The 12,990-nt window shown below is 36.7% G+C and overlaps 1 protein-coding gene across 1 annotated transcript in view; it reads left to right on the forward strand.

Moving 5' to 3' along the window:
- EFL1 (elongation factor like GTPase 1) overlaps positions 1 to 12,990 on the forward strand; it is a gene marked incomplete at its 3' end in the record, with an annotated part of 56,934 nt that overhangs the window by 33,018 nt on the left and 10,926 nt on the right. The window contains exons 16-19 of the mRNA XM_080351238.1: positions 3,779 to 3,910; positions 6,321 to 6,468; positions 8,119 to 9,116; positions 12,581 to 12,765. Coding sequence (XP_080207364.1) covers positions 3,779 to 3,910; positions 6,321 to 6,468; positions 8,119 to 9,116; positions 12,581 to 12,765 — 1,463 coding nt within the window. The remainder of the gene's footprint in view (positions 1 to 3,778; positions 3,911 to 6,320; positions 6,469 to 8,118; positions 9,117 to 12,580; positions 12,766 to 12,990) is intronic.

Here is a 12,990-nt window from a genome sequence, read left to right on the forward strand (position 1 = left end):
AGCTGGAAAAGTGCACTTTATCTTTAAAGGCTGCAAAATTAGTGTCTAAGGTGTAGTGGTTACTAGCAAGACACAGAAGCAAAAAGTATATGGAGACTTGTCTTAAGTCTCCGACTCCTTTTGAAAATTTCAGTCATGATGTTCTTATCTATTGTTACAATTTAGTTTCTGTCATGTGGTAAAAACACTGATGATACAAGTGTATACTTGATTTAGTATTCTTATCTTCTAGGGCAAGCCATAGAAACGGCTCAACAAAAGAAGGACCTTTGTAAATCCCACATTTCTTCATCTGCGTAGTAATTCTCTCTGATGTACACCATAATTTGGTCTACTTTTAAATACAAAACAACCCAACTCAGGCAGCCTTTCGCAACATTATCTCACAGCTGTTAATAAATTCCTTGTCTGTTAAGAGGAAGTCTTATTTTCCACCTACAGATTGACAATTACTGTTGAAATAACTTTAATGCTTTGAAATGTTTATTGTTGGTCACTGTGAATGATTTGTCAGAGTAATCTGAATAGTCTATGTAAAAAGTAAGCAACTGGTTACATTTCTATAAATGTGGAAAACACTTCTAATATCTGCTATCAAAAATCAGTTTGATAAACAAATACGTGTAGGAATGGCTTCTTTAGGACGAGAGAGATAATTTGTCATCTTTCAAAAATTATGTCTTTGTATAATACTTGAAGTCTTGCCTGTTCCTCTAAAGATGGTATCAAGTTTGTAGAACTAGAACTGCTTCGCCTGGGTGTTTCCATCTGAGTGTTAAGCTTTGTAAAATTACCTTTTTGTCTGTGGAGTCCTTGGCACACAGAGCGAGGCCTGGAGAGTGGGATTTTTCAGCTCCTATTATTCAAGTCCAATTGAGTTCCGGCACTGTATTTATTGATCAGTAGAAATGCTTTGTCAAAATGCCTGAAATGCCTGTACACCAAGGCGTGCAGCATGGGGAATAAGCAGGAGGAGTTAGAAACCTGTGTTAGGGCAGGAGATTATGACCTAGTGGCAATTACGGAGACATGGTGGGACAGCACACATGGCTGGAATGTGGTCATGGATGGCTATGTCCTTGTTGGGAAAGACAGGCCAGCCAGGCGTGGTGGTGGAGTTGCTCTTTATGTGAGAGAGCAACTCCAATGTATTGAGTATTGTCCAGGCATGGATGAGGAGCGAGTTGAGAGCCTGTGGGTGAAAGCTAAGGGGCAGGATTGCAAGGGTGATACTATTGTGGGCATCTATTAATGGCCACCAGATCATGGTGAGGAAGTTGATGAGGCCTCTACAGACAGCTGAGAGCAGCCTCACCATCACCTAAAACAAAAGAGCAGTAGTTTATCTCACCATGCGTACAGAGTTATTTCCTACCTTTGGTTCCTTTCTTTTTGAAAATGATTGTACTACAAAAAGAAATGTGAAGTAAAATGTCTGTGTTACAACAATGTCTGTCTTCAAAGGCTGAACAGGACAAAACCAATCTTAAAATGGGAGGCATATTTGTAAGCTTAATTTTGGCGTGGCTTTTCTGAGTCCATTCAAGTAATTAACAAGTAGCATGTGTAAATTTTAGTGGGATGAACAATAAGTAAATTTAGGATTGATGTATCAGCATATTCTTTAATCGACATGTCATGTGGTACTTTGGAATTTGTTGTGTTACATCTTGGTCTAATATTATTCAGAAAATACATTAGCAGTTACTCATAATGATATTATGCAAAAAGTGTCCAAGAACCTTTATGGACTTTTTTTGTCTAAGTTCATTACTAAGAATTTGTAAATTAGATTTATCAGGGCTGGGCACTGCTCTGTGCTGGCTCACACAGTTAAGCAATTAAAAAGCTCAGGTCGTAAACCTGATTTTTGTGAAAAGTGACAGATTTTTTTTATTTTTAGTGTATGATTGTTGCCAGACACTGGTATAATTGATGTACTTTTGCCTTCAAATGGGAAATAAAAGAACAGAGAGCTTTAAGTTTTCTTTATGGTAATAAGAACACTGTATTGTGTGTCAAGAAAAGAATGAGTCTATCTGAAGTAAGATTTGGTAACTTGATTTCTCTGGTTCACATTACACTGTGAAAAGAAGCTGTTCACCTCCCACTCTAAATCATTTTGCTTTTACCAGCTGGAGAAGATCAGAATAAAATAGACCCATCCCTTTTCTCAGTCCCTGGTGGTGATGATGATCCAGCATTTGTTTTTCATTCAAACCACATGTTGAATAAGTGAAAAAGAGGAAATACATGCTGGTCATAGGTCAGGTGCAACACAGAGTTTATACAGATTTATTTTCTTTGTAGCATCTGCTATCCTGGATTTAAAGCCATTGAATGCTCTTCTGCTTCTATTTATTTTAAGGCAGGTTTTCTTAAATAGTGACATTTTGGGTTTTGGCATATCCTACTGACCAGACATTCAGCTTCAGAGCTGTAGAAACAGCTCGATTGTGCAGATGAGAACTCTGCAGCAGACTGGCTCTTCAGAATTTAAACTCTCTCATGATCTCATAGGGTGGAAGCCGATCTGCTTTGTTTCTGGCCTCAAATAAACACTAAGCCAAAAAAGAACCTGGAAAAGTATTAGGGTGTAATGGGGAGCTGGGGTTAAGAGCTTCTCTGTTTATCACTGCTCAGGCACGTAGGGGAGAATGAGGAGGAAGGAACACAAATATACTGCAATCTACAAATGCAAATTTAATTTTTAAGCGCATATAGATTATGAGCTAAAGATTTAACTTTTCTCATAGTAAGTTACATGTGCATTTAGTTTCTACTCCATTAGAAGTACTGCAGTGCTCCTTGCTTACAATTGAAGGATAATCAGGAAGAGTGACTGTATATATCAATATCAGCTTTATTTGTTGTCTTTCTTACTCAAACACTTCTGGTAGTGTTTTTATAGCTCTGGCTAAATTATGAATGATGTCCTGTTGGTTAAATTTGAAGGCAATAATTTCAAATTGTTTTAAATGTGCCAGCAAGCCAGACAAGACTAAATATGCATTTACAGCAGCTATTTTATAGATTTATAGCTAATCTATTTTTCTGTATTTTTTCTTATCACTACAATTTAAGCTCAGTTTTCTCCAACCTGGCAGCATTTAAAAATATAGTAGGATTAGAATTAATAGCTTACTATGTGATAAATTAAATTTTACAAGATTCATATTGCAGAAAAGGGAAATCCCAAATGGGCATATGGGGGGTGGGAAGAAAAAAATAAAGCATTCTTCAAAATGAGATTGATTAAGCAGTTGGAGGAGCTTGTCAGCAGAGGCTGTGCAGTCTCCATCATTAAAGCATTTTAAAACTTGACTGGGCAAGGCCCTAAGCAGCTTGATCTAACTTTGAAATCAACGCTGCTTTGGGCTACAGGTCGGACCAGATGACCTTTGGAGGGCTCTTGCAATCTGAATTTTTCTAAATTTAAACCACCAAAAATAAATGTGAGTTGTACAAAGGATCGGACATATTAGATGGGAAAAAAAAGTCCCTTTTGTCCTTCAGAGCTATAAACACACTTTTTAAAAAATACAGAGGGAATGCAATGGGAGATGTGAGACTGAATATCAACTGTCACACCAGAAACTTCAATACTAAGATTATGCACAAATATTTTAACAGATACTTTATATGAACCGTGAGGGATTTTGAATCTGAGTTTTGTAATTAGAATAATTTCAGCTTTGCCATCATGTTTATAGTCTCAAGTAATATGACAGTGGGTGATTTTTTGTCGTTTTGCTTTTCTTTTTCCAATTTCCATTAGGAATAGGAGGTCTGCAAGATTTTGTGCTGAAGTCTGCAACACTGTCAACATCGCCAGCTTGTCCACCATTTACACCTCTCAACTTCGAAGCTACACCGATTGTGCGGGTGGCTGTTGAACCCAAACATCCAAGTAAGTTTAAAGAGAATGGGGATGGTAACGCAGATTCAATGTGGTAGCAGTGCAGCTTCCCACCCTTATTGATTTGGCTAGTTAATGATCTATCCACTGAATCAGAGACTGACCCAGTGTAAAATGAATGTATTTGTTGCCTAGAGGGCCATACTTTATTGTCCTTGCGAATTCTTCTAGCTGGCCAGCTCATGGCTCAGTAGGTGAGGAGATAACAGACGACCTTGTGCCCTTCATGGGCAGACTTAGCTGTTCCACAAGTAAGACATTATGTGACTATAAAGGTTGGCTATTGCTTTACCATGAAGGTAACTGTATCTTTGCATTTTTCACTTCTGTTGGTATTCTTTTATACTATATCGCAAAGTTCATGGCACAGATCTGCAGTACTGCTTCAAATTTATTCCCCACTCCCCCTTCTCTAGAGAGTTGTGTATCTCTGGCTATATTTGAATTTCAGCCCAATTTGCATTTGTTATTGTAGTGTTAGTAGAACAAAAATAACCGTCTTTGTGTTCAGTTACAAAATACTCTTAACACTAAGATTACATGCTTTTCAGAATGTGATTGGACAGTTTAGCAGCTGTTTGTCCTGCATGTTTGAATAACAGATAATCATACATTGTACATCTCGCATTTGTTAAAGCAGTTTAAAAATATTGGAAATTACTGGTTCTACTGAGTGTAGTATTAAGGTGAAAATGTTAAAGAAACAGAAATTTAGAACTACTGACTGATTTTGGGGGTAATTTGTTTTCTTAGAAGCTGTATCATTCTTACACCATTGCTTAATTTCTTCTCGCTAGTAACTTCTGAATCTATGGCTTGAACTAAATTTGTTAGAGGGACAGAAGCCTCAAATGTAGCTACAAATGCAAAAGTTTCCTGAAAATCAGCTGGCACTTGTGCTAACAGAAAGCTGTGCAAAATTTGGCCATTGCAGGCTCAGCTTGGAATCAATCGGTTGTCCGGTGAGCTGCGGATAGTCTTGAGGTGACTCTGGCACATTGGCACATACAGGTGCCTTGGATTGCCACAGCAAACCTCCTTCAAAACTGCATCTGTTTGTTTGGGAAAATGACTCAAATAAATACAAATTATTTCCTTATGTATATTTTGAAAAATTACTGCACATCGTCGTGTCCACATCCACATTCTGATATGGTTGCCATAAACTCAAAAAATCTACTCATCCCTCTCAGTGGGCTTAAATGAAAATCTTTGTTCAACTGTGTTCGCCATGGGAACACTGTGTTTTTTCCACTTTTTGTTTAGTTTTATGTCTGGTTTTCAGGGATACTTTTCTATTATACCCTTACAAGCTTAGAATTAAATATACAATATCATATTTCTTTTAATAATCTGCAAGAGAATGACAACTTCAACGTCACTCTGCCTTCTGAATATGAATATGTATTCCTAGGAAGCCTGTGGGTATTCTTTACCCCATAGGTAAAAGAAAAAGAGGAATCATAATTAATTTGTATTAATTGTATTAATTAGGAAAGGCTGCTGACATGAGGTGTTTATGCATAGCTTTGATGTAATCTAGCCAAATTTGACTCAGCTGTGGTTGTTCATTCTCCATTAACTTTAAGGCAACTCTTTTTAAACACCTTCATTTTAGGGGCAGCAGTGTCTTGTCTCACTGAAAAGGTCTCACATTCTCTTTAGGCTGTAGTAGCACTGAAGCTTCTCGGTGGCTTCCAGCTAGTTTAAATCCTCCTTGTGCTTCATTTGTTCTTATGCCTTATAATTAATCCCTATGGAATTATTTTTGCTTTTATTTTAGTAAAGTTAACATCTTAGTATTTATGTATTTGGAGAGTTTTAAGCGTTAGCAGTTTACCGGTTGCTACACTTCTTAGCAATGAAAGATTGCAAAGAAATACAATTACTTACTGAAAGATGACTTTAAACAGTTGTAATAAATAAGGAAGGTTATATGTTCTCATAATTTGTGAAAATAAGCGGTGAAATCCTGAAATTTTTAATTGCTTCATATCGATAACGTTTAATTTTATTATGAGCTGTATCTGTAGCTTGGTATGCTAACCCTATTGTAAAACTACGTAAAACAAAAATGTGCAATCTATTCAAATGTATCATGGTTATGGTTGTACAATGTGAATTTTATCATCAGTATGTAAATTCTTGGTGACAAATTATGAGTATAGGTTATAACTTCAGTTGCTGCTCCTAAAGCATACCACTCCTTGTGATTCATAAGCAGAAATTAGCCCACAGAAAGACCTCCAAACCTAGCTGAAAGTTTTTGAGTTTTCCTAAAATGTGTACTTGTGTTTAGACTTCTACAAAAAAGAGTGTTACTATTTATCTTTTTAAGTATAACCTACTTCAAGTATTCCTCCTTTGGTATTTCTTTGTTAATAATACCTTCTTTTACCAGGTGATATGCCTCAGTTGGTCAGAGGAATGAAGCTTTTAAACCAAGCTGATCCATGTGTTGAAGTTTTAATCCAGGAGACAGGAGAGCATGTGCTAGTGACAGCAGGAGAAGTTCATCTTCAGCGTTGCTTGGATGACCTGAAAGAAAGGTTAGAGGGGCAAGGAGGAAGAAATATTGTAGTTCAGTAGGTGTCTGTTGTATGTCCATGCAGTCATGTAAGTAATTCATCCTTTTATTATGCATTGACATGCTTGACCAACCTCACTGACTTTTCTTACCTTTTCTTAATTAGCCCAAAAATAAGATTCATCCAAAACATAACAAATTTGTTTGTTTCCTTCCATTAGGAAATTTGTTGTCTTTGAGAATCTTCCAATATAAACTCTTCTAACAAACTTCAGAGTGTTTAATGACCTGAAATAATAGGGTTTTCTGGTATAGAATTGATGGTTTAATTTTTGTCTGTAGTTAATGGTCAGTTTCTTTTAATTATCTCCCATAGTTTCTTTCGTTTATGTTTTAGTTTTGTATAAAGCTGTACTCAAGTAACTTTATTAAAAAATTATAACTTAATTTTAATTGGAACGACTGTACAGTATAAATCTGCTTAGGTTGTATTAGGGAGAGGGATTGGATTTTGCTGCTACTAATGACAGATCTACACATGAACTAATCATCTGGCATCATTCTGTAACGAATGTGTCCCTTTGGTGATACTTGGGGAGTAGCTGCTTCACTTGAAATTTGTTCCTCAAGCCACCTTAAGGGCATTCCACTGTAGGCAGTCCTTGACTTCTACCCTCAGAATAGTGCCCTGTGTATTTACATTGTTACCAGATCACCATTCAGAATGATCCTTCAGGTCTGGAAGGAGAGCAGTGGGTAAGGCTTCCACCAGCTAATCACAGTGTGAAGCCACCGGGAGCTTTTTTTCCCTACATCAGTCCTGCTCCTGCGCTGCTGTGTGAAGTTTCACACATGTGGGCAGCACAGCGTTGCGTGGATTTGAATCTGCTGTAACAGAAGTGTGGGGAAAATGGGAGTATCAGATCTCCAAGCGCTCTTAGCTGCAGAGGGAGTATTTGATCTGAAAATGTGAGGATATAGCATCTGGTGGCTCCACACGCCTTTACTGAAGCCTGTTCAGCTTACCCAGTGCTTCATCTTTTCAGAGCATCTCACTGTAAGAACAGCTGTGTTCTAGTTCAAATAGGGTGTCCATCTTGCTCAGCATCGTGGCAGATGTCTGGGGAGAAGTAAAAACAAAGTGACCATAATGCTTTCCTGGGCCTTAATCATTTTCAGTTCAGAACCTCTTGTCGTTTGGTTATCGGTTAATCCCGATCAGTCTTCCCCATGCCCCTCATGATTTTGTAGACCTCTGTATCCTTGAAACATCTGAAGGCTGCTTTCAGTTTCATTCCTCTGATCATCCTTACTCTCGTTTTCTTGTAGTTCTATTGTACCGTGTTTGATGGGAGAGAACAACAGCACATAGTTGCAAAGATGTGGGTGAATGAGGGATTTATACAGGGGCACAGCAGTGCTATTGCTTTTAGTTTTTTCAATTCCTTTCCAAATCTTTCTGAAGATGTGAGGAAATGCTTCTTTATTGAAGTACGTAACTCTTTTAAGAGTTTGAGTTTGACGTGCATTATCTAGTAATCTGTGTTGCAATCCAATTTATTAATGAACATCTGTTCTGTGTTAAGGCCATTGCCCTACCGTCCCTCTCCCCCCTCCCAAGTTTAGAAGTATTTTATAAATTTTGAACTAATTTTTAAAATTTACTTTATAGGTTTGCAAAGGTACAGATTAGTGTATCAGCGCCTATTATACCATTCCGAGAGACAATAACGAGACCTCCAAAAGTTGATATGGTGAATGAAGAAATAGGAAAACAGCAGAAAGTTGCTGTCATACACCAAATGAAAGAGGACCAAAATAAAATTCCTGAAGGAATTCAGGTCGATTCTGATGGGCTTGTTACAATATCTACTCCAAATAAACAAGCTACTCTCAGTGTAAGAGCAATGCCACTTCCTGAGGAGGTAACTCGACTTCTTGAAGAAAACAGTGACTTAATTCGAACTATGGAGCAACTCAACACATCTCTGAATGAAGATAAAAAAATCCATGAGATAAATCAGAAGACTCTTGATAGGATCAAGGAATTTAAACAAAAGTTGGAGCAAAATCTGACAGGAAGAAAATGGAGAAATGCTGTTGATCAAATCTGGTCCTTTGGACCACGGAAGTGTGGGCCTAATATTTTGCTATATAATTTTGAGGGCTATAAAAGGTCTGTGTGGCAGTGCCTTGGGAACGCTGAGAAAGAAGTCAGTAGATACAGAGACTTTGACAACAGCGTAGTAAGTGGATTTCAGCTGGCTACACTTTCAGGTCCCATGTGTGAAGAACCCCTCATGGGTGTTTGTTTTACAGTGGAAAAATGGGAAATGAATAAAGTTGGAGAGATGCTGTCAACTAGTAGTCAGGATTCAGTGGAATGTGATGCCACAGAACATAAAGAAGATACTACTCTGGCAAGCAGTTGCACTGATGAAGCTTGCAGTGCGAATGAACACCAGGACAGCAGTCAAAGTGTTACAAAATCACCTGAGAAAATTAGTAAACACAAGGGAGAAGTTTTACTTGCAGATTGTTACGGTCCCTTCTCTGGACAACTGATTGCCACCATGAAGGAAGCGTGTCGTTATGCTTTGCAAGCAAAACCACAGAGGCTTATGGCAGCAATGTACACATGTGAAATTATGGCTACTGCAGAAGTTTTAGGTAAGACAGACAAAATAAACCTTTGTCGAGAATTTGCTTCCTGAGTTTCAAGGTGAGATTTTATAAATTAGACTGAATCAGAAAGTGTAACAGGCCTGTGAATGGACATTTAGCATTCTTCTTGCTTATCTGAAGCACATGCACAAATAGCAATGCTACTCGTTTTTGGAAGTGCAAGATACAAAATGTTAATGAATTTTTTGTAATATCAGCTTCAGTAAATGCAAAGAACAAGATTCTGCCTCATAATTAAGGATTAGTTCCATGAAGAGGTGAGGAAATCTATCCTGTTTGTAAAAGGAGTGCAAAATCTTAGTTAATGCCATTTCAAGATGTTTTGAGTTAATATAATAACCAATATAGAAACAAAATCAAGGAAAAGAGAGAATTTTAAATTATTGTTACAGTCCAGCTGGGTAGATTTTTAATATTTATTTTAGTAGCATCTGTATCCTTCTGGTATGCAAGTTGCTCATTTTGCAAACCCAGTGCATACCAAATTTGTGTCACTTATATTACCTTACCATTACACCTACTTAAACTTGTTTTTATGACCTACTTACAACACTTCTTAACTTACCCTAGCATTTGTTCTTGGAGTTTTCCATGGGAATTGCTTGCACAGTTAATCTGATCCAGTGCACCAAGATTTTCTTTAAAACTGTCTTCCACTGCATTTAAGCTATCAGCAAATTTCCTTTGACTTTACTACTCATGACAGAAATTATAGCATATCCCACATACACTGGATGAGCTTTCGAGGTTCCTTCCAACTCCTGACATTCTGGGATTCTGTGATAGCAGTTACAAAAAACAAATTGGTCTGAAGGGCAAAATTTGCAATTGTGTCTAGTGAAAATAAATGCTTTTGAATGAGCAATTTTTTTCACACAGGTGCATGATCCTGTTCTTTTCTGGAGGTTCTTTTTCACCTGGTAAATGGTGTCCTGTGGTAACCTTATTAGCACCTTAACATACAACTTACTGTGACATAGAACTTCTGCATCTTAAACTATCTTTATTTTTTAACGTGTAAGAATGCCTATCACAATTAGACTTCATATCATTACAAATTACTGTTCCAGGAGCATGTAGGCACGATACTCTGAATCTCTACATTAAGTTATAAGCAAGATATCAATATTCATACCACAAAACCACTGTATAAATTGCTGTTTTCGAAAATGACTTCTACCAAAAATCATGATTGTTTACAGTGACGTAATTAGCATGCATCAGCTCATCAGTTGTACCATTAAACCAAATGGAAACAGGGCTTTCTTTTTGAAGTAGCATCAGATTTTCAAAATAACCATTTTAACTATTTTGAATAGGAAGATGTTGGTGATTGATGGTGCTAAATCCATTCAACTTATTAATGTAGAGGTAGAGCCAGTATTTCTTCAGTATACTGCAGTCTGCCTATAGTGGTAAAACTGAAGACCTTCTATCACTTCTTTGTGATGCTATTAGCTGAGGCAATACCTGACTGCTTGGATGGAATACATGTAGCTACGAACCATTTAGTAAGCTATAAGTTGTCTTCTGGCTTTTATGATTTCAAAGAATAATCTTCAGTGAATTATGACCATAAAATATGTACATCTAAAGTGCTTTGTGATAAATGTTACCTTATTTATCTCATTAATTTGTGTGCAAAACTTTCCAAGTCCTACTTAGAACGATCAGTAGAATAAGTATTTTGGAGTATAATATGAATAACCTATAAAGTGGTTTTGAACTTACTTGCTTTAACAAATGCCTTTAATATATACTGTGTGGTACATACACAGTATATTTACAGTGGCCATGACGTGATGCTCTTTTGCAGCGTGTATATTTAAGCTTGCATTTTGAAGCATTTACTGAGTTGTGAGCTGTGCTGAAATATGATCCTTTGATATCTGAGAATTTTCCGGACTCACTGAAATTTCTGTAGACTTGAAATCGCTTAATTATGTTAACAAAGACTATACATGCGTGGCAAAGTCAGTGACTTATCTTCAGAACGCCTTAATCTTTTTGTGATTTTAAATATAGAGTCTTAAGTATTTCCTCAATTGCCTCATGAGCAATAAGATGACTGTTGTGCATAGTAAAGGTGAAGCTCAGTCACAGGAGCAGATCCTGGTAAGGGAATGAGGAGCTAAAATGATCAGTGATGGTAGAAAGAACACTTCAACCCACGTTTTATTAGAGAACTCTAAACCCGGATTGGTGCTGAACTGATGCTTCATTACCTGCATCCAACGGGAAGATTTAGCTCTACTAGCTGTCTGCTTGTGCTGAATTTTCTGAACAAGCACCAGATTCTGTATTTAAAATATAATTGCAAATAAACGCACTCCAACATTTCCTCTGGTATCCCACAAAAGGCTTACAGTATATATGCAAATCCATCTATGTGGATATAGTATTTAATGATATCTTTCTGTCAAGTCAGAATAGGTAGCATGTATTACAAAGTACTGGATATTTCTAGTTGTTTCCAGTAAGAGTTAGTACTGCCCAGCTATTTAAAAGGTAGCAACATGCATTCATGTTTTTTCAGTGCAATATAATATAAATATTTGAACCTCTTAGCAATTGATATAAACTTGTTCTTCAGTACAACATACTTTTAAAGTTTATTTGTACATCTAATACTTACTAACTCTTCACATTTGTAAATGAAGGTATTCCTAAAACATTTTTTTCAATGCAAAAGTTTTCTTGTGTTTTTATTATCTCGATCAACACGTGTATTTGCCAGGTTTTGTCTGTAGAATACTCAGCCCATACGTTTGCAAAAACATTTTATAAAATTAACGCCTACTGTAATGTTGAACATGGGCATTTTCACAGCTGCTTTCATGATACATACACTGTGTTTCAATGGACTGAACATTCATTTGGGAAAGAGAAATAAAAATTATCCATGACTAACTCAAAGCTGAATTAATTAAAAAGCTAATTGAACACATTAACTATAATAAATATGTAGTGTTTCAGATAAACTGTGATTAGAATAGCACTGTAGTGTCTGGGACAAGTACCATATAGGGATACAGTGATCCAAGCAAACTTCTAAAGGTAGTCACGATATGGTTCCTGAAACACAGTAATATTTCTTAGTAGTGTTTCTCAAATATTTGGTTGTAAGAAATAAAGCAAGGTAGGCAAATAATCTGGCAAACTGCCTTTAAAATTAGCCATAAAATTGCATAAAATGCACCTAGTGCGAGTATGATCTAGATCCATACAGTAGTAATAATTAAAGGTTACTCATATGATTCTGCACATTGTACTGGCAGAATATGTTGTTCGTTTTAATTTAATTGATCCACTTACAGGGAAGAATTTTAGCCAAAGAAATTATGTGTTTTACTTAATGCTGGAGTTTCCTAAATAAATAGTTATGTATTTCTCTTCATGATGCAGAATATAAATATATCGATAAACTCATCAAAATTATGTCTTTTCAGGTCGCGTCTATGCTGTGTTGTCAAAAAGAGAAGGCAGAGTGTTACAAGAAGAGATGAAAGAGGGGACGGATGTGTTTATTATTAAGGCAGTCCTGCCAGTAGCAGAAAGCTTCGGTTTTGCTGATGAAATCAGGAAGAGAACTAGTGGCCTGGCCAGTCCGCAGCTGGTGTTCAGCCACTGGGAGGTAAAAATATCTATTCACTCCATCTGTTTTGGTGATCTATTTCCTGTAGATGTGGCAGACTGGAATAATAAACGGAAAAGGTTAAGTTTTGGTCAAGACAATTGATTAATTCCTCTTTGAAATGAAGAGGGGGAAAAGTAGGTTTATGTTAGTCTTATTTGCTTTTATGATATGCTCTTCAGAAATGTATTTATATATTTAGATGGGATTCTTTTTTATTTCAAT

This window comes from Nesoenas mayeri, assembly GCF_963082525.1.
Source record: "Nesoenas mayeri genome assembly, chromosome: 11".
NCBI lineage: Eukaryota > Metazoa > Chordata > Aves > Columbiformes > Columbidae > Nesoenas > Nesoenas mayeri.